Consider the following 23148-nt stretch of genomic DNA (forward strand, 5'->3'; position numbering starts at 1 on the left):
ACATAGAATAAGAGTAAGGTCCGATGGCCAGGGTGGACAGAAAAACAAAAAACTCCAAAGGCTGGAGAAAAAAATAAAATCTGTAGGGGTTCCAGACCAAGAGACCGCCCAGTCCCCTCTGGGCAATCTACCTAACATAAATCAAACAGTCCTCTTTGTATTTAGCGTTTTCATCGAAGGACCTGATGATGATGGTCACGTAGACTTCTGGCTTTCAGTCCATCAATGTTGGTGCATCATGATGCTTTGAGTAGGTGGTGGTGGCGCAGGCCGCCACTACAAAGAAACCGGAAAAAGAAACAGAAGAGAGAGTAGGGGTCAGTACGGATTTTAGAGCCACCATGAATAGTTATTATGAAGAATTGAACATACAGAGTATCAGTATTAAGTTAAAGTGAAGTTATAAAAAGGCCATGTTAAAAAGTATTGAATTTTTAGCTGTTCTCTGTAAACTGTTTTATTATCCAGGTATGCCAGAGTTATATGAAGTGTAAAAATCTTATCGCGCACAACTTGCCACAATATACCAACTGGAGGGGATCATGACTGTCTGGATCATTCTGTTTTATGTGTCCTAGTACTAGTTTCTCAAAACAATTAATTATGATTGGAGTAAGTACCACAAGTCTGTACTCATTCACACAGTCCCATTTTGTTTTCTTAGGCACAGGGGTAATAGGTTGCTAGAGGTTTTATTAAACACATCTAGAAATTTCATCCAGACCAGCTGCCTTTTGGTCATTAACTCATTTAAAATTCATTCTTATGTCATGTACAGAAACAAAGGAGGGTGATAAATCATGTGGTGCTGCACACAATCAAATGATGGCTCACTTTTTATCATTATCACAGCAGGCATAGAACGCATTAAGATCATTGAGCAGAGAAAATGTAAATGAGATTGAATTAGCCTTTACTTTGCAGTCCGTATGTATCTATAATCTCAGCCAGAGTTACTACAACTGCTTTGTCATTATTTGTATCACTGATTGCTACCATTTACAAAAGCTGAATTTTAAAATTGTCTTTATTAATTGAAGGTGCTAGGCTCTTCATTCTCTGTCTGAGGGCTGTGTTTCTCATGCAGCAATTTTTAAAATGGGCTTTCTTGGTGGTAAACAGAGTAGCACAAGAATAATCACTGATTGATCAGATGCTCTCTGTAGAACCAATGAATAGACTCGGAGTGAGTGGTGATTACACATAATAAACAGTTGTACAGTTACCAAAACAGCAAAAATATGCACAGTTTTATGCCTGCATTGTCTACTGTAGTGACAAATTAACAATGTGTAAAATACAAGACTACTAAAAGCCCAAATCCTCTTCTGAAAGTGCAGGTACATGGCTTGAGTGAGCATGTCTACGTGCCTGTTTCACCACAGATTCCTTTCTGCACAAATTTGAAAGCTCCTGTGTGTAATAGTATATGTGTGTATGTAGGAATTAAACCTAGTCAGAAACATGGCATTAGTGTTGGTCTGTAGTCTTTCATGAGGCTCTTCCTCACTTGCATTTTAAAATTGATTTGGATAAAATCCTACTCAGAGAGTGATGCACTTGGATTTTAATCCATTATTCTGGAGGTGTGAGACAGCCGTACCAACCAATACACCACCACACCCACTAAATAAAAACACAAAAGCTTACCATGTCACACATTGATGATGCAAGTTGTGTGCAATTGTGCAATTATTTTAAAAGTCATGGATACTTGTACTCAATCTCCCAAGTTTTGTAATGTGTCACCTGCTCATTCAAATGGCATTTAAATAGTATTATAATCATAGTTTAAGTAGACAGCTCTTAGCAAACAATACAAACAAACAACTTTATGCTTACTTTTCAGGTTTTTGGCCATATTACCCTCATGGTCAGATACTCATATATTGCTAAATTTACTGTAATACTTCATAATGCAAGCAATACCATCAGATTTGGGATTAATGAAGTTTATCTAATCTAAACAAATCTAGATGCCTATGTGCAGTCGGATATTTTGGGCTTGTCTGCGAGTCCCTTCACTGCACACAGGTAATTATATGGGGCATTTTGTTTAAGGATCAGCAGTCTATTAGATATTTAAATCCTGGAGTTTTGTGGTGCATTGATTATTAATTGCTGTTGCAACAAGTGTTGAGGGATGCTCTGCATTCAAATATGGCAATAATTCCTCCTCAGTCTGTATATGGGGGTTGTTTCATTTTGACATACAGGGCTTTCCCAACCTATGGGAACTTATGCATTACCTTGTATTTATTTGTTTTTGTTATTTCTTGTGTTTTAAGATAACCTAGTTACAACAGTTTTGACAGGACTATCCTTTATTTTTAGTTTGCAGTGAGGTTTGTATTGGAATCTAAACCTTAGTGCAGTAAATTTTAAATACATATTGTGTATTTTTACTACTTTGTCAGGGTCTGTGTGAACCGTTCACATTATCAGTGTGTCTTCAATCCAAAGTGTACATGTTATACCAAATGACAAGTCTATACTGGAACGTTTATAGTGAGTGTGAGTGCGAGTATGCACCTCTTTCAGGGCTGGGTCTCATCTTTTAATTGATGCTATTGATGTAAATTATATATACCAGCTTGTCTGAACTGGATTACGTAACTTCAAATGTAGATGAATAAATAAATGCAAGGATGGATTTTTTTGGATAAACCCGGATTCCAAGATCCAATTTTTAATTTTTATTTTGTCACATTGCACGGAGTTTATTCTAGTTACTCTTGTTTTTATAAAAGGAGCAAAACAAGGTGGTGACCATCGTGGAATAGTATTTCATTGATGAGATAATGGCTGCTGTTAATTAACAAATATTTTCTCTGTAAGTCAAAAATATGAAAGTGAGGAGCTGCATTATAGGTAATTGTGGGGTCATTATGCTTATGAATGAACAGTACTCTTGTTTTTGCAAAAATCTGTTTAACTCTGTCTGAAAAAGTGGATTGGACAAATGGCACTTTTTCAAAAAAGTGACTGAAAGTTGTTTTCATTTGCTAAAGTACAAGGACAAGCCTCTCTGTGTTCATAGATGCGGTAGAGCTGTACAGCTCACAGTACTTTGTGATTCCTGCATATCATGCTCATGTACTGTAGCGGCCATTGGTACAATGCTGAAGTTTTCAAACATTAAGTTAATGTAGTAGAAATATTAATATTTTGGAATTTTTTTCTCTTATTACTTGAAAAATATGCTAGGATTTTTTTTTTAGTTACTGTTGACCTGATATGGGAAAATCCCAAAACTTCTTTCTACTATTTCCTTCCTTTCCTTCTTATTATATTTTTTATTTATTTTCTATTGTGTTTATCTCAACTGTTCGGAGAAGACATGCAAGTTCAACCTTCACTGTATTATGTACACATTGCTAACTTTCTGGTGTAGTCCTTGAATTTATTCTATTAGTTGTTATGTGTTTGCAGAGTTCACAGCAAAATGCTACGGTGTACAATTTCAGTCTAGAAACAAGTCCAAGAGAATCTGTGGTGGCTCACCATAGCTTCCAGATTCAGAATGACTTGGGGTGTTTTTAAAACAATTTTTGAAGGCATGTGGCTTTCACATGGCTTGCACTTGCACAATTATAATAGAAGTTTTTCCTCCGTGTTTCTTTACTTCATGTTGGAGATTAATGTTTTAGGCTTGTGTTCATGGAAGAAGAATAGTAAAGATTCTCAGTTGTAAGGACTTAACATTAAAACCCAATTTTTACAAAATAAACTGACCTGTTAATATGGTTTTGATTTTTTGATGTATAAAAGTGTGTTTCCAACCAGTGCAGAACTAAGATGTCAAAGTGTTTACCTTTGTTGTCTTTTGTTTAGAAAGAGCCCATTCTCGCCAGTCCAGAAACCAGAAGTATTTTGCCATGGACGTTGATGAAGAAGGAAATATAAGTAAGAAGTATTTATTGCTGGCTTGTCCTTTATTAAAACTACATTTTAATTTTGATTTTATTTTGATTTTACAAGTAGTAGTCAGCTTTACATTGTGCTTTAATGTATTTTAGTGCAAATATTACACTTGTTCCCTCTTTTATTTAATATTCTTTCCACAATAGTTGTGTACCATATATGGAATTTAGATTAGGGTAGTACGGTTTATTTCTTCTTTTCTGCAAATGACCATCACCCTAATTCATTCTAGACTTTATAATTTATTTCAAACTTTTAAGTAAGCAGTATTTAGTGTTCTACTGAAAATACAAATGACTAACAGTGGTCTTCTCAGATGCTATATTCTGAGTTAACATTCTTTGGGTTCTTGAAGACTCTTTTTAATTTGTCATGATATTTCTGCAATTAAATTGTGGTATTCCACAAATTAAGCAAAATGTGAATTTCTGTTCACTTGCCAAACCCCCCGGTCTGCGCTATGCGCCATCTACTTCGTGTCTCTGCCACTCATGTATGTGAATTTTACTTTCACTAAACAACAAATCTTTTAATTCTCTTGGATGTGCCTCTTCATTGGGAAGGAACACTACTTTTCCCTGATGGTAACACGAATTAGACAATCTACAAGTCTCAGACTTAAAGTTTAAATCAAAATAATATATTCAATCTCTTTTTGCTGTTCCGTTATTTCACCAAATAAAAATTTCCATTTGTTTGAACTAATGCGATCTTTACTATCATTTTCTTGAGACTTTCAAATTTTGGTACTTTCATTATCTCTAACCTGATCTGCATGTATATCACACCAACGTTTTTGGACTCTTTATGACGTTCTACTTTGTCATCTAGTCTTTTATTTCCGGCCCCGGGCGTGGTTAAATCTCTTGGCACAAAGCCTCGTCTCACGGGACGTGTAAGTATCTCTCTGAAAAAGTCATATCTCGTCTCGTCCCAGGATTTTTTTATTATAATATATTGTAAGATATACTTAAAGTCTACCTCCATTTGAATTTGTATAAACAGACAAACTGTAGTTAAAATTAATAGATTAGTAAGTAATTTCTCATTCAGTACAAATTATACATGTATTTGCTAGAAAATATTTAGATGCAAATTGGAGTGTAATCTAAACCCTTTTATACTATTGGAATTTTAGCATTCATCTCCAGTCAGTTAATCTTACATGTAGCCAGCAGCCTGTCACGGACTGTTGCCACATTCTCACAGCTTCCAGCCTTGCACTGAGTGCTGGTTTAGGCACTATTCTTTGTGTACTTGACTAATACAGTAGTCCTAAAACAGAATGAATGTACTGTACAGAGGAGTGTGATACCTGATCATACATACTCCTAGTGAGTTTATTTTTACTACACGTCTGTTGTTTTTTTTTAAGAGAGGATGAAAAGACCATACATCTTTTACTAATTTGAGCAACTTTTGCAGAGACTGCTCTCCAAAATTCAGAATTTTTTTTATCTTTGTGATTTGGTTGCCGTATAATAACTGCATCTGTCTATTTTCACTTCTAATGAGATATTCTATATTTAAATAGAACAATTAATTAACAACAACAAATGCATATGAGAGCAGCATAGATCATATGCCACAACTGCATGAAAATAATGGGAACTAAGCAGAATTTATTCAATCTGCATGTTTGGTGGGATAATTTATTAATGGAGAGCAGTATCATAAAGGAAATTCATAGCCAGTAACTGATTTGAGTTTACAAAGGCAAACAAAATGTTTGTTTGTATTAAATAAATATTGTCATATTTCACAAGGTTACAACTTTTCTGTAAGCGTTTAAACTCCGGGGGAAAAAAAATAGCTTTAATTTGGATTATGTACTTTTATTAAAATATAATTCATTAGCTTTATGTTTCAAGTTTCAGGATAATGACTTCTCTACTGTGTAACAAACTAATTTGATTTTGGTGTCAATCAGTGGTGAAATTTTGATTTCTTTTTATTTGTTACATTCTCAAACATATTCTTCTGGTTTAAGCAATGAAGAAATAAACAGGGGCAACGATAAAGCACATTAGATTTATTTTCTTAATCTTCACCATTTTTATCCTAACATTTAATAGGGATGAAGATAAATATGAATGTGGAAAGGCTTTCACCGATTAAATTTGTTCAATGATGATTTTAAATAGTGCTACTTGAGTACAGCATTGACAAAGCGGATGCCATATACTGAAAAAAAAAAAAATACTTCTCATAGTAAATATTCAAGCTTCTGTAATTTTAAATGATAGAACACCTAATTTTCTAATTGTTGTACATCAGCATCAAACGATTCTGAATAGTAAGTAATTCAGAAGATGGTGGGTACAGATGAAGGAACAATAGTATATTACTTTCAAAGTTTCAGACACTGATGTATTCTTTCTGGAAAATAATAAAAATCCAGTTAGCATGCACTAACACTTTATATATTTGAATATATTTTGTGCACACTTACAGTATAGGTGTTTTAGTTGAAAAAGAAAAAAAATACATATGTATGTTACGTCATATTAAGCTCATCTACATTTGTTATTCAATTATCTTAATAATCATAATTAATGCAAGACTATCATATCTCAGTTCATGTCAATGAAACAACACTTAATACACTGCTAAGTCAAAAACAGCAAAAAAAAAAAGAAAAAAAGAAGATAAACACCATTATGTGCACGTGTCTGAGATTTGATTTAACAATGCAAATTCCAAAGATGGTTTTAAATTATAATTTTTTATAACCCTATTTATTTGGTGCAGAAGCAGGAACGCCATATTCAAATAAAATGTGGATATAAGGTTTGCGCCTGCTTTCCATTCCATGCTCTTTTCTCTTTAATGAGCTTGGCTCTGCAGAGACATGTCTGTTAATGCCTTAAGTGGTAAGGAAAAACTAATAAAAAAAAAACACCACTGGAGTCAGAATGCAGACAGGCGGCATCCAATTAAACTTAATGGCAGTTCCAGGCAAAGTGTGTTGAAAGCCATTTGTAGACTTTAGTGAATTTTTAGATACAACTTCACACAAATGAACAACGGCATGCTAAGTAAAGGAGTTGTGCTACACCACAACAGGTTTAGAGTGCCGAGAAGTTATTGACATTGCTTTTTACTGTTTTGCAAATGCATCTTTGTTGAGGCCATTTTTTTTTTTACACTGTAATGACTTTAACACTGGTGCCGGTTGAACATGAAACTGAAGTTGTCACAAGGAGACAATGTAAACACTCATGGTAACTCTATAGAAAACATTGCCTGAGGTCTGTTTGATTTGTGTATACTCTGGTTGTGAACTGGTATTCTATCAGTGGCAGCTTCTTTGTTTGTGCACTCACTTTGTTGTGGCATGGTGTGAACACAAATTCGATTAATCAGGTTAGAGCACTGATTACTGCATCTGTGACCGTGAGACTTGTGTTACATTGTAAGAGTATCTATTCTGAACTCTTAATAGTAGGACTACTGTTAGTCCATATTTTAGACCCAATCTGCTTTTCTTTTATGTTTAATAACATCAGAAACATAGGCTGTAATGATTTTGGATTGTATCTTGCATTGTTTGTATTTTTCACAAAATGAGTGATTCATTTTTCATTTTTATTTTAACATTACAGTATTTAAATAGTGTTTTCATCAGAAAACATTTTCAATTAACATATAAGAAAAAAAGCCTAGAATATGTGAAAAGCACCAATTTTCAGCAAGTTTCTATAAAGTAATACAGAAGCATGTAATATTAATAATAATATTGAAAAGTAATATTGAAGCATGTTTGATTGCCAGGCTGTCATGAACTTATATGCTATATGGAGTGCATCATTTTTATCTGCTCTGTTCCTCATCCTTTCTCACCAAACCTTTGCTTGCTTGCACTTTGGTTCCTCTGTCTGTACGAGGTTGTTTGCTGTTTCTTGCAAGATTTCCCACCTTGTGCTGCTTTGAAATGTTATCTTGTTTGTTTGTTTGTTTTGTTTTTTGTTTTTTTTTTCCCCTTTTTAATGTATTAATTTTTCCGAGCGCGGAAAGGAGTAACCTATCAAGCTTTTGCTGGAGGATGTTATAAATGAAAATTTAGTAAACGTTCCATCAGCTTTGTGAACAGGATACAGTGATGTGGTGTTCCTTTCTTCCTTTCAAATTATTTACTTAATACAATACAGAAACTGACCAGTATCATGCATCAATTATCTTAATATAGATGTTGCTATTCAAAATATTACTTTCCAGTAAGATGCAGTGCATAATTTGGTTTACCAAGAGTTCTTCCAAAGGCACCTTCAATTAAATCCAATTAAAGACAAAGGGTAGTATTATATTGTATAAATTATACAATTGTACTATTTAATTTAAACAGTCAGCTGTAAATGTTTGATTTCTTTATGTAAATGCATGCACACACATCAACAGTATAAATATATGTATATAAAATATATATTATTCTTATTATATTTAGTTAGATCATTTTAATTTAATTCTGATGAGTTTTTGATGCCACGTTATGTACAATATCTGAGCGTACTGCTATTCATATATTCCTTTTGCTAAATCCAGTGCTCTTCACCCCATACCGTCATTCTCAGTAACCTAATCACTTCTGCATTTGAATGTTGATTTTTTTTCCTCCAAATGCCATAATCAAGCAGTTTAAAATGCTGTTTGATGCAAATGATGCCAACTGTAGTGATAATCCAAGCAAAATAATATGACCTTCATGAAGAAATTACTGTTGTTTAGTTTTATTGTTAGATTCTAATGTACATTATGAAGTTATGAAAGTGATGCATGCTGTTTTCAGATGAATCATTTTGGATTCTCTTGCTTTTATTTAAATGACTTTTTCCTGTTTTTTTTTTTAAATTTCAGCTTTTTAAAGACTTTTTGTTTCTGTTCAATAAGGACCAATTTAACAGACAAAACGAAAATATTTGTGCTATTGTCTATTAATTATGCTGAGATCCCAAGTCTCCAGCAACTTAAAATCATATATATAAAGTGAAGAAAGAGGTATTGTTTGCTTACTATATATGGCCCTTCTATATATTGTACACAATTTACCTTAAGTATTGAATAGTAAAAAGTATTAACAAGCATTCACATTTTTGAACTGTACAGTTAGAATGATTTTTTCAAAAACAGATTCACCGCATCTTAAACGTAAGATGTTAGTCATTATATAAGCCTCTAATAACATGCCACTTGTACAGTAGTCTTTAATGAGCTTTTTGCCTACCCTAGTAAATTTTAGGATGCTTAAACATTTTGATGCTGCCAATGGCAATACTGTATTGAGCATTATTCTCTTCATTGTGTTCCCAGTCTATAAAAAAAATATTTCATGACAACAACAAAAATAATTCTTGGGTTGACATGACTGATCCATTTGCCTTTCCTTAATCTTTCACTTTATCACTTACACATTTTTGCAAAGATTTATTAATACTGCCACGCAGTGCCTACTTGGGGGGAAATATTTGGTTACAACTGGTTTTTGTAAGTGTATGTTTGTAAATGTTTAATATCATGCATTATTCAATAAGCTCTTAAAAGTATATCATGGAAATTGAATGTCTAGTAGCTAGCTGTTTTGTGAATTAACAAGAAATAGCTCAAAACCCAAAAAATAAATCTGAAAAGCTGTTATAAAATATGTAAAGTAATTTACAAAATTGTTTTGTTTTTTTTGTATAAATACAAAACCTATTTAAATATTCTAGAAATAGTTAAGAAGATGAATATAAGCCAGAGGCTATCAGGGAAGACATTTAAAAGGAGGAAAGATCAGACAGTGTCTTCTCTAGTTTAAGGAACACACATCACTTGTTCAGTTACAAAGGGAGATAAAGGAATCTTTAAATTTTACATTTACAAGATCCTGCAACGAAGGCATTGTAAGTTACTCTTTCTGGGCATCGCAGGTTCATGCAGCACAGATGTTAAAGAAAACCGCAACCTGGACAACTTCTCTTCAAAGGAGACTTCAGGCGAGGGGGCTCAGCTTCCAAATGGAGGTGGCGGCAACAGCAGCAGGAAACGGCCACTTGAGGAAGGCAATAATGGTCATGTGCATTCCAAGTTCCGTCCCAAGAAACGCAAGAAAACACCGGGCCCTGTCTTACCAAAAAATGCCCTAATGCAACTGAATGAGATCAAACCAGGTTTACAGTACAAGCTTCAGTCACAGACTGGGCCTGTTCATGCCCCAGTATTTGTTATGACTGTCGAAGTCAATGGACAGATTTTTGAAGGATCAGGCCCAACAAAAAAGAAAGCTAAGCTAAATGCAGCAGAGAAAGCACTACGGTCTTTTGTACAGTTCCCTAATGCTTCAGAAGCTCATATGGCCATGGGCCGGACACTGACTGTAAATGCTGATTTCACATCAGATCAGGCAGACTTTCCTGATGCCCTTTTTAACGGGTTTGAAACTCCCACTCTAGTGGATGAATCCTATTACTTGGGCTCCAATGGAAATGGTTCTTTCAGCTCTGTAGAAGACTTTCCCCTTCCCTCATCAGGTGGAGGGGGAACCAACCACAGCCATTCACCACTCTCCTTGACCTCTGCTTATGCCCCTTCCAGTGGAAAAAATCCTGTCATGATCTTGAATGAACTGCGCCCAGGCCTTAAGTATGACTTTGTTTCAGAGAGTGGCGAGAGTCATGCTAAGAATTTTGTAATGTCAGTGACAGTTGATGGGCAAACATTTGAGGGCTCAGGAAGAAACAAGAAACTGGCAAAGGCCCGTGCTGCTCAGGCAGCACTCGCCAGTCTGTTTAATATGCACCTTGACCAGACTCCATCAAGACAGCCCATCCCTAGGGAAGGACTTCAGCTTCATTTGCCTCAGGTAAGAGTAGCATGTGCATGAGCAACAGCCATTTTAGCTCAACAAGGCTGACCTAACGAGAAAGGGAGAGATAGCAAGTGAAGAAATAACTTGTTTACTTTGATGAAACAATGAAAAATGAATGTATAATTAGTTCACTTTGTCAAAAACATTAATACTTGATTTCTTGGCATTTCTATTGTAATTGCTATACAGGCTAATGTTGCCATAGTATTGGTATAGGAGAAAAAAGTACTGTATTGGGATTTCTGTTCCTACATTATTTGACTTTCCTGAAAGAAGACTGCACTTCTATGCTTATTTTTCATTTCTACAATGTTCAATACGCAGTAATATGGCACTTCAGATCAAGTGGCGCTTATTGAACAGTAACTGCTAGATCTGCTGTTTACTTTTTGATGGATTATAAATTGTGATCAAATGGTTACATTAAATAAAGCAAAGCACAAATGTACATATCATTTGAAATGCTGATTTTTTTTTTTGAAGGAATTGAATGAAATTCCAGAGTATTTTTTGAAGGTGAAATTTAATAGCGAGGTTAACCACTTAGGAATCTCTCACATCTTCATATGATTATCTCGGTGTGTTTTTGTTCTTTTGCAGCGTGTTTAATTTAGCGTGCAAATATTTTGACAGAACCAGCACTTATCTAATTGACTAATTCGTTCTTCATTCTTAAATATTTATTTAATTTAGTTTTAAACTGAGCAGCAAGGTGCCCTCTGTTTTAGTCAGAACTGATTAGATGAACCGAATAGTGTGGTGATGGAATAGCTGGAGTTTTTTTTTTTTTATTACTGGAATTTAATACCTCATTGCATTTGAGCAAGGCTAATTAGGATCAGCTTGTGTAATTGGTTGCAGCTTAAAAACAGAATGCATAACAGTTTTGTCGTGCTTATGCAGCCGTCTTTTTTAGTTAGGATTAGAATTCAGATTTCAATACTGTTACCTTTTAAACTTTAATCTTTTGCTTTGACACATAGGAGAAATGCACTGTGCAACCACACAAAATGCTGAAATTAGCTCATTATATATTCCAATTAATTGTTAAGTCTTCACAAACAATATTGTGTGCAGCCCTTTTTAAAACTGTAGTATAAAGGTCATAGTGTTTAGAAGTGGGAAAGTCTGGGCACAGTGTTAACATTATGCACTACTTCCTAGTAAATCTTCAGCTCCAGTAAGCCATTAAGATCTGCCTCCTTCTTAGACAGGACATGGCATTCATTTCACTTTGTTATTCCAGGGACAAGATAGCTTGCTACCACAATAATAACTTGTTCTTTTTTGATGATATTGTATGTGTACCTCCAAAATTTCCATTTCCATAAAAAGAATAGGATTGTTAACAGTAAAGGATGAATGGACAATGGAGAATCCAAGTAACTTGAGTTTGTTTTTTTCGTCCATGAAATTGCTTTCTTTAAATTGAATGACATTCAAGTGCCGAACAACTTGCTTCACCACTAAAGAGCTGCTAAGAATCAACGAGTGGACAAAGGTCATTTTCTATTGCCTAGAAAGGATTTTTTTTAATGTTAATAGTGCTTTTCTATTATCAAAAAATCCCAACTACAGCAGATTTTAATTCACTGTAAAATCTAATTACATTTTCTATTGAGGCTATAAGTTCATCGGATTAGCTTCAGGCAAATTTATAGTGCCAGCTTGTGCAAATGGGCACAGTAAAACTATCGGGGTGATGTTTTGAATTCAAAATGCAAGTTGTCCTGGAAACAGAAGCAAGGAGCAGTGGAAAATTGAATTGAATTCTGAATCTATCAATTTATGTGCCTCTTAAACAAAGCAGTAATACTATATTGTTGGGAAAGTTGTCATTTAAAATCCATGTTTAAAGGTATCATGAAATTATTTCTTGCTTCAGGTTCTAGCAGATTCAGTGTCTCGTCTTGTTGTGGATAAATTCAGTGAACTTACCGACAACTTCACATCACCCCATGCAAGGAGGAAAGTCCTGGCTGGGGTTGTCATGACAACAGGTAAGAATATGCTCATGTGCGTGTTCTGATATTTACAATGGCTAGCAAGTCACAGGGAAATTAAACATGTTAAAACCCTTCTCTTTTTGTGGTCCTCCATATAATAAAATGTTCCCTTTTCCATTAATACATGTTGTTCTTTCCTCAATGGTGAAGAAAAAAAATAAGCAATGCACTTGTCAGCAATTTTTCATTAAACCTTACATAACAATCAAGCAGCTATGTATTCATTAAGTTGTTTCTACTACTAAGTATTGCACATACTTAGTAAATGTTTTACAAGTTGGCTTATGTGCTCTTTGATGTAAAGGTAAGGTCAAAATGAAAATACTGTATGTTCCTTAGTTTTTCAGAATTGTGTATCTGTGTGAAACATACTTTTGCAGTTTTTAAGAGAGCAAGTTTGTAGTAATATGATTGTCATGTAGACAGATTACTGTACACCAAACTTCAAACTTGCATATCTGACCAACATGTGACACATTACCACTCCTTCATTACTTAAGTTGTATCTTTTTTTTTGTTTTGTTTTGTTTTTACTTTTTGCAAAAAAAAAAAAATGTTCAGTGTCTGAAATTTGTTTTAACCTTTCTCATTGATATCTGTGATTATGGTTTTGTTCATCTTTGGCTGCTAAGCAGATGCAGCTACAGTGTAACTAATGAGTAGTACTGAAACAGGTTTTTGTTATTCTTCTCATTCTGTTAGTGTTCCTTTTCACCCATACTTATTTATCTATTTAAGTTTCCCTTTTTTATGTGTGACTGTTTATTACATTTTGACTCCATTTTGTCAAGCTTTCTTATTTCTGTTTGTGTTTTCTATGTTCTTATGGCTACTGTATTTTTTGATTGCTGATCTCTGTTTTAACCTTAACTCCCAGTGGCTTATCAACTGTCAATTGTTTCCATCTGTCCCTGAGCACCCCATTTCACATTTTTGATCAATTTTGAACAATAATAGCAATTACCATAGTGTTTTTTTTAAATGCAGTACATCTATTTCAAGTCAGATGTGGATTTTAATATAACTTGATAGTTGAAAATAAACTTGATCTAACAGGTTCTACTAAGAAGTGCCAGAAGTTTACATAAATCCTGGAGTCCTGAGTAGTGGAAAAGCAGTAAAGATGACCAGTTAACCTTAAACAACAGTTACAAAAATACTTGAGGAACTAGTGCAATTGAGTAACATTCAAGTCAGTTGCAGCAATAGACAACAATAGTGGGTGTTATCATATTGCCTCATCCTAAACATTTTCTGACACCTTCAATGTAATGATTATTAGGGGTAAAGTTTTTTAAAGTGACCATTCTCTCATTTGTTTTTAGTCCACATTTCCATACCACACTTGCAACATACTGAACTGCAGGGACATTCTGAACATGTCCAAATGGCCTTAACTAGCTGCTCTCAGTATGGTGAAATAATGGCTGTAGCTCCGTATTAATGAGCTTTCACCCTGTGGCAGAAGTGAGCCCCAGTAACTAAGGATAGGAATTTTATTCAGAATCATATGTCTCCATTTTAATAGCGTCATCTTCCACCCATTCTGCACTCATTACAAACAAAAGCACAAACAGAAAGGTCTATATTTAAAAAAGAGTAGTAATTATGACTAACAATGTTTCTATTTTCTTTAAACTTCCTAAGTTCTCCAGCATTACTGGGTACATACTTAATTAGAGTTATAGAATGTTATAGATGCTTCACATTTGCTGGCAGAACATTGGTCCATGTCCTGCTTGAATCAGTACTGTACATTTAGTTGAAATCAAAGAAATGTGAAAGCACTCATGAAAGAAGGCAGCTAAGCCATCTTATCCAACAAACAAATGTTGCATCTTATAATGAGAGAATTGGGCTTAACGAATATGATCATGGTACCAGAGATGGCCTTCATAATTAGATGTGTGGGATGAGGAACAAGAGAAAACCTAGTCACCAATGATGACTTGTGTCAATTTGCTAATTAACCTAATTGTCATGATGAGTTCCAGACATGGCCAAAAGGGTATGGGGCCTCTAAAGTAAGCCCCAAAAGCCAGGCTACAACCTTCCCTAGCTTACCTGGAACAGGCTTCACCACAAGAATATTATGATTGACATTTTCTATATTTTGTCCCAAATTCTATGTGTTTTTGTAAATTATGTGTTTGGGGGCTTTCATACACAGAAGATAGATTTCTGTTATTAGTTTCTTGCTTGGAAATGTTATATAAAATTTATGATTTTTTTTAGCAGCAGTCTCGATGCTGTTTGTTTTGCCATTCGGCATCGCGGTTTTGGGAGTGTTTGTGTCACCTGTTTCTATGAAAACAATCCCATAAACCATTGGGACGGCACAGTGATGACTTTGTTGGGATACTAGTATTAAAGTCACTCCAGGCCATTCCTCAATATCAGAGATTGGTTAATAACTACTATGGAGTGTGATTGTTGCACTTCTTTTGGTTTTTGACTTATTGATTATTACCCTTTTTGACTTGGATTTCTGGTTAACATTTTGACCCCTGTCAATTGTGTTTCTGACTTCCAGTTTTGACTTAAACACTTTGTACTACTTCTTTTCTCCCAGTCTTTTCACTTTGAAAACTTTAACACACCTTCTCACAAAATCTCGACTCTCAATATGAGAGACCTAGATAAGTAGGCGGTTGGTTGAGAAATGAGGAAATTACAGAGAGAGGTATAAGGTTTAAAAGAACAAGTAACTAGCTTAGCGTCTGGCCTTTTTTTTATTCTATTGTATCATTAGCTAAAGAAGTAAGAAAGCTAAGGTGAGTGCTACAGAAAATGAAGTAAAAGCTAAAGAGCCTTTTAGTGTGGGAAAGGTGAGTAGGGAACCAGACACTTTGAAATAACTTATTTTTTTGTACTTGCAGTTATATACAAAGTATTTGCTGTTACTGGTTGTGGAGCAGCTGAAACTTTTATTAGTGGAACCTTATTAAAGGAGTTTGGCATCTGTACTGTTTCTTTGAAGTATAAACCTCAGGTAGTGTCAATAGATGGAGAGTCCATTGGTAGTTGATCAGTAAGACTTATTTATCCTCCCATAAAACATCAAATTGGTCTATTTGATATAGAAACAATATCCTTTTTTGTTATTCAATCATCAGTCTTTCAACTAATTCTGAATATACCTTTGCTGCAAAGGCACAATCCATGTATCAATTGGGGAAATAAAAAAAAATAAGGAAAGGAGTTCATATGTTTTTAAAGTTGTTTGGAAGTTAGCATACAAAACTATTGCACTTATTTACAGTATATACAATATACAGAATGCCATGATATATTCAATTAACAATTATCACAAGAGTTACCACCACATAGGAATTACTGTGATTGTCCAATAGATTTGGTGCCTAATGCTTGCATACCCAAATGGAAAATATGTGCATTTAAACAAATTAAAACTATAGAATACATTAAGGAAAACTTAGCTAATGGGTTTATTGTACCATCCATAAGTCCAATAGCAGGTGGCGGCATTTTTTTTTTTTGTCAAGAAGAATGATGGTGGTTTAAGACCATGCATTGATTACAGGGGTTAAACCTTGTTACCAATTAAATAATAATATGATAGAATTCAATGAGGAATCAACAAAAGCACATACAATATTATTTGTTTTGATTTTCAAGCAATACTAATGGTGGTGTTTTCACCAATGCTCTTCTTCATTTATGCAAATAATCTTGATTAAAGTGTAACTAACAAACTGGTTAGATTTGTGGATAAAACTAAACTAGGTGGTATGGTGGGTACCCTAGAGTCTGTACATTGTTGAAGCTGAAAAACACAGCTTATGAAAAGTACTTAGGAGTCATGGTGGTCTTCTTGCTTTCCACATCCAGACAGTGTATAGCAATAATAAAGAAGGCCTAAAAGATGTTAGGTTACAAAACATAATGTGTCAATTAGAAAGAGAAGCTAAGCTATACAACACAATATGGAGAGTCTTCTTCTAGCATATTGTGAGCAGTTCTAGTCTAGTGTACAATAAAAAAGATATAAGCAACAGAACCAACTTGCAATGATGTGTGCTTTGTGACATGGTGCATTATCCTGCTAAATTTATCTATCTGAAAAGGGTAAATAATGGAAAGTGATGTACATTAATGCAAGTGGGATTCATGCAGTTTGCTCCAAATCGTGGGTATTCTATCAGGATGACACAGTAAATATTTAAATTTCTGAGACCAGTTGACATTTTCAGTCTTCAGTCATTGAATTTTAGTGATCTTGTGTCCACTGCAGAGTCATCTTACTGTTCTGATAGTAGCAGAACCTAAAGTGATCTTCTTTTTCTACTGCTCCAGTAGTCATGTAGTACTTTGTGCATTTATACCCATTCTGTTGAAAACAGTTGTTATTTGAATAGCTGTATCCTTTACATTAGTTTGAAAGATCTGATCCATTCCTCTTGGACTTTTATCCTTAACAAGGTATTTTCACCCACAAACCATATCACTGCTATGCATCATTCTGAACTCTGGAGAATGTAGTGTCTTAAAAGCCTAGAAGGGCAGCTTTTATCAAGATGCTCATATCTCACATTTTTTGACCGCTCTAGTATTTGGTTGAACAGAAACTAAACCTCTTGACCACACTTTGACCATGTCTGCATCCTTAAGTGTACAGTTGCATCCACGTAACTACCTGTTTGAAAGGAGCACTGGTGGGTTCAAAGTGACCTGTAAGTATGCTTACATATATATCCAGAAGAGGTGAATGTGACTGTAAATTGGCCTGGTATGAGTGAGTGTTGGTGTTTGTGTAAGTATGTTCTATGGGAGATTAGTTGTTCTTTCCAGACTTGGATCCTGCTTTTCACTTGTATTTGAAACATCTAACATGAATAGTAATAATGTATATACATTGATGACCACAATCATTTCTTTCTTTGTCTTATAAATATACAAATATGATCGATAGTGTTTGTTGGTATATAGTTATTTTGTGGTATGCAAATATCATACCTGTATGCTCATAAGTACACAGGTACTTATCACTGTTTTATTTATTATGTATCTATGTGTGACATATCTCTTACATTATTTCAGGTACTGATGTAAAAGATGCTCAGGTCATCTGTGTGTCCACAGGCACAAAGTGTATAAATGGGGAATATATGAGTGACCGTGGGCTGGCCCTGAATGATTGCCATGCAGAAATTATTGCCCGGCGGTCACTGGTCAGATATCTGTATATCCAGCTGGACCATTTTCTTAGGTAAGTTAAGTAATGTTCTGTTCGAGTTTTAAAAAAAAGTGCACTTTCTTTGATTTTTGTAAAGAAAGGGCTATTGTTTACTGTGAAATGCAATGTCAGCATTCCCTTTCCTGCTATTCTGACACAGACCCATTTTAGTCAAGGCAAAAGGGGCCAGCCAATCCCTAGATAGTTCCTAATGCATTCCTCATTTATAGTAGATAATATGGTTCTGTGTTTCATTCACTGGTAGTCCCACACCTTAGAAGTTGCTTTGAAATTCATGTAGTCAGCCTTCAGTAAATTTGTAGAGATTTGTAGGAAATTATTTAGAGTATGGCTTGATGTACATCTAAAAACTAGGTGCTGACAGCTTCACTTCTGTTAGTCAGATTTATACCAGGCATGGCTGTGCTAAATCAGCTAGTGTAGTTAAGCAGCTGACCCTGTTGTAACTTGGACTGAGCTAAGACCACTATTGAGAAATTTTTTTGCACCTGAAAATTTTACATTTGATGATCTTCAACTCCCAAACAGATTAAAGAAGCAGCATACTTGGGATTCTTTTTTTTGTCATAGACTTTCCTCTGCTTACAGATACAACTCATGAAATGGTCTTTCAAAATTCACTACAATATTATGCAATAATTTGAAGTAATCTGCCATGGTTCAAATAAATTTCAAATGAACGTAATGGAATTGGTTATTTTGGACCCTTTAAAGTAGCCCTTCAATTTACCAGATTGTTGCTTTTTTATATTGCCAGTAATTACATGTCTGTATGTTACTGTACTGTACAAGCCTTCTGCCAGCTCAATAAATTATTTAGTGTAGTGTGCAGAAAAGTTAATAAAAACCTTTGATTGACCAAAAGAGAGATATAGTGGTTTGTTAGGCTGCCATATAGTTCCAGACATCAGTGTTTATTACCTGAGTTAATCACTGTTTGTTAAGAGTTTGCTAATTTTCTCGGTTTCTTTTGATGGTAAACTCCAGTTTCTTCTACATCACAAAGTACGCAACATACAGATTCTAAACTGGCATTTTTTGGGCATGCACAGATATGACCTTGAATGCGTCTACTAGTAGGCTGGTATTCCATTCAGGGTTATTTCCTAAATTATGTTTTTCACTACTAGTAGACGCTTTAGCCCTCCTTATCATCAAAATGGCTTCTAAAATTACACATGGTAGCTGGGAAATCGATCAACAGTCAATTATGATACTGTGTTGGTGGATATAATTTAATTTCCTTCTTCATATTTCTCTGATATGATACATAACCTGTTGACATAGCACAGCAAATAGCCCAGCACTGTCTGTCTTTGAGTACAGTGTTTAATGTCAAACACCACAAAGTGGTGTACAAAATCAGTGCATGCAAAATTTCAAAGCCCTACTCTAACAATTTTATTATTTTATTATCTTCCAGCAACAGCAAAGAGGAACATCAAAAGTCTATATTTGTAAAGTCTGAGAAATGTGGCTACAAACTTAAGGACAATGTGCAGTTTCACCTTTATATCAGTACATCACCTTGTGGAGATGCCAGGATTTTTTCCCCTCATGAAGCTGGAGTTGAAGGTATGACTCTTACTGCCACTAATTACTACTTTTGTGGTCTACATTTACCTTCTCAGAAAATGTCAGATGATAGCTTTTAAGTTTTGAAAAGTAAAAAAAAAAATCAACCTGTTATTTTAAGCATAACAATTAGAAATCAATATATTATAAATGCAATATTTGATTTTTATTTATTTTTTTTTTTTGCATTGACAGACCAAGGAGACAGACACCCAAATAGGAAAGCACGTGGACAGCTTCGAACAAAAATTGAATCTGGTGAAGGAACCATTCCAGTGCGGTCGAGTAACACTATTCAGACATGGGATGGAGTGCTACAAGGTGAAAGGTTGTTAACTATGTCCTGCAGTGACAAGATTGCAAGGTTAGTTATTACTTTGAACTGTATCGTGGGTTGCATTTGCATTACTTAAATTGTTGAATGGTGTAAGAATGGTTTTGAAAGGACAACTTAAGATAGCTCAATAAATTTTAAATTACCCTTGTTACAGTGCTCTGAACCTATATTCAAATTTTTGTAAGTTGACCTCTACAGGTAGTTGTTATCCAAATACCTCTATCCTAGAAGTCTATTCCTAAGTAACCTTGGTTTATTAGTTATTGGTGTAACACAGCAGAATGTTTAGGAGAGAATTTTCCCATGACAGTAACTGATATAAAATATTACATTGTTTTAGAAGTCATACCTGAGAGAAGTATTTATTGGTTATGAATGGCAACATTTTTGCATCTAGTATAGGAGTGTTGGTTATCCAAGCAATTAAAAATGTTTATTAGGGTGAGAATAGCATACCTTAGTTAAGCTACAATATTCAAAAGTTTAGAACAAGTTCAAGTCTTCACTTATTAATTTTTATATATTTATACACACACACACACATACCTGTATATATATATATATATATATATATATATATATATATATATATATATATAAATAACTGAAGGAACAGTATGTCAAGAGTGTTTTGGAGGTATAAAGAGTGTCAGGCAGAGTAATGATTATGAAGTTGGAAATTGGAGGTGTGATGATGAATATTATTAGTGCATATGCCCCACAAGTTGGGTGTGCAATGGGTGAGAAATAAGATTTTTGGAGTGAGTTGGATGAAGTGATGAACAGTGTACCCAAGGGACAAATAGTGGTGATTAGAGCGGATTTCAGTGGGCATGTTGGTGAAGGGAACAGTGGAGACGAGGAGGTGATGGGTAGATATGGTGTCAAGGAGAGAAATGAAGAAGGTCAGAGGATAGTGGATTGCCAAAAGGATGGACATGGCTGTGGTGAATATGTATTTTAAAAAGAGGGAGGAACATAGGGCTACGTACAAGAGTGGAGGAAGATGCACACAGGTAGATTACATCCTATGCAGAAGAGTTGATCTGAAGGAGATTGAAGACTGCAAATGGGTGGCAGGGGAAAGTGTAGTTAAACAGCATAGGATGGTGGTCTGTAGGATGACATTGGAGATTAAGAAGAGGAAGAGAGTGAGGGCAGAGCCAAGGATCAAATGGTGGAAGTTGAAAAAGGAAGATTGCAAGGTCGAGTTTATGGAGGAGGTGAGACAGACACTGGGTGGCAGTGAAGAGTAACCAGACAGCTGGGAAACTACAGCAAATGTGGTAAGGGTGACAACAAGAAGGGTGCTTGGCATGACATCTGGAAAGAGGAAGGAGAAAAAGGAAACCTGGTCGTGGAATGAGGTAATACAGGAGAGTATACAGAGGAAGAGGCTGTCAAAGAAGAAGTGGGATAGTCAGAGAGATGCAGAAAGTAGACAAGAGTACAAGGAGATAAGGTGCATGGTGAAGGGAGAGGTGGCGAAGGCTAAAGAAAAGGCGTATGATGAGTTGTATGAGAGGTTAGACACTAAGGTGGGAGAAAAGGACCTGTACTGATTAGCTAGACAGAGGGACCGAGCTGGGAAAGATGTGCAGCAGGTTAGAGTGATAAAGGATAAAGATGGAAACGTACTCACAAGCAAGGAGAGTGTGTTGAGCAGATGGAAGGAGCACTTTGAGAGGCTGATGCATGAAGAGAACGAGAGAGAGAAGAGGTTGGATGATGTGGAGATGGTGAATCAGGAAGTGCAACGGATTAGCAAGGAGGAAGTAAGGACAGCTCTGAAGAGGATGAAAAATGGAAAGGCCATTGGTCCAGATGACATACCTGTGGAAGCATGGAGATGTCTAGGAGAGATTGCAGTGGAGTTATTGTGGCCCTTGCCTGGCCGGGACGCCTCTTCTTTATATGGTCCGAGGGAACAAGCATGGACTGATCAGCACCTCCCCCGGGGCGCTAGATGCCAGGCCCCGTGGGTGGCAGTGGTGCCTCGGATTCCAGCAGGGCTCCATGGGAGTGGAGTTCTCAACAACCCTGTTGGAAACCAGGGGCGCTGCAGTGGTTCCTGAGCCCATGTGGGCGGTTCTTCGGCAACACCCAGAAGTGCAGCTGGAAATGGGTCGTCAAACACCTGGAGCACTTCCGAGTGGACTATATAAGGAGCCAGCAGCCACCACTCTGGGAGCAAGAGTCAGGATGAGAGCAACAAAGCTTGCCAGAGAAGAGTGGAGGAGAAGAGAAGATTTATTATAAGTAGTGTGTACTGTTGTGCTTATTGGGACTGTGTTGTGCCTTTGGGAACGAGGAAGGCGTTGCTCACACATGAAGAAAAGAGAATAGAAAACTTGTGTTTTTATAAGTGTGCCTCTAATGACTGTCTGTGTCGGGTTGGGTGGCTGGCATGCCCCCTATTTGTCTTGTTGCAATATATATACTACAGTGATCCCTCGCTGATTCGCGCTTCGACTTTCGCGGCTTCACTCCATCGCGGATTTTATATGTAAGCATATCTAAATATATATCACGTATTTTTTGCTGGTTCGTGGATTTCTGCAGACAATGGGTCTTTTAATTTATGGTACATGCTTCCTCAGTTGTTTTGCCCAGTTGATTTCATACAAGGGTCGCTATTGGCAGATGGCTGAGAAGCCACCCAGTCAGAGCACGTATTACATATTAAATAAAACTCCTCAATGATACTCAATATGCTTCCTGTGCGGTGCTTTGCATACTTAAAAGCTCGAACAGCACGTATTGATTTTTGATTGTTTGCTTTTCTCTGTCTCTCTCACTCTCTCTGACATTCTCTGCTTCTGACGGAGGGGGTGTGAGCAGAGGGGCTGTTAGCACACTGGTCTAGAGGATACAGACGCTCCTCTAAAAAATGCTGAAAGACTGCCTTCACATTGCTCCCTTCCTTGCGGCGGCTTTGCCAGGGCAGTGCTTTGCATACTTAAAAGCACTTATTGATTTTTGATTGTTTGCTTTTCTCTCTCTCTCTCACTGACATTCTCTGCTTCTGACGCGCACTCCTTTGAAGAGGAACATATGTTTGCATTCTTTTAATTGTGAGACGGAACTGTCATCTCTGTCTTGTCATGGAGCACAGTTTAAACTTTTGAAAAAGAGACAAATGTTTGTTTGCAGTGTTTTAATGACCCTGTCTCTACAACCTCCTGTGTTTCTGTGCAAATCTGTGACCCAAGCGTGACAATATAAAAAGAACAATATAAACGTA

General features: G+C 35.8%; 1 protein-coding gene across 2 annotated transcripts in view; it reads left to right on the forward strand.

Moving 5' to 3' along the window:
- The window catches only part of adarb1b (adenosine deaminase RNA specific B1b), a 186758-nt gene that overhangs the window by 123675 nt on the left and 39935 nt on the right, over positions 1-23148 (forward strand). For both annotated transcript variants that reach the window (XM_039756429.1, XM_039756428.1), the window contains exons 3-8: positions 3835-3906; positions 9831-10762; positions 12654-12768; positions 17836-18004; positions 19416-19567; positions 19763-19931. In XM_039756429.1, the coding sequence (XP_039612363.1) occupies positions 3835-3906; positions 9831-10762; positions 12654-12768; positions 17836-18004; positions 19416-19567; positions 19763-19931 (1609 nt within the window). The remainder of the gene's footprint in view (positions 1-3834; positions 3907-9830; positions 10763-12653; positions 12769-17835; positions 18005-19415; positions 19568-19762; positions 19932-23148) is intronic.

This window comes from Polypterus senegalus, chromosome 6 (assembly GCF_016835505.1).
Source record: "Polypterus senegalus isolate Bchr_013 chromosome 6, ASM1683550v1, whole genome shotgun sequence".
Lineage (NCBI taxonomy): Eukaryota > Metazoa > Chordata > Cladistia > Polypteriformes > Polypteridae > Polypterus > Polypterus senegalus.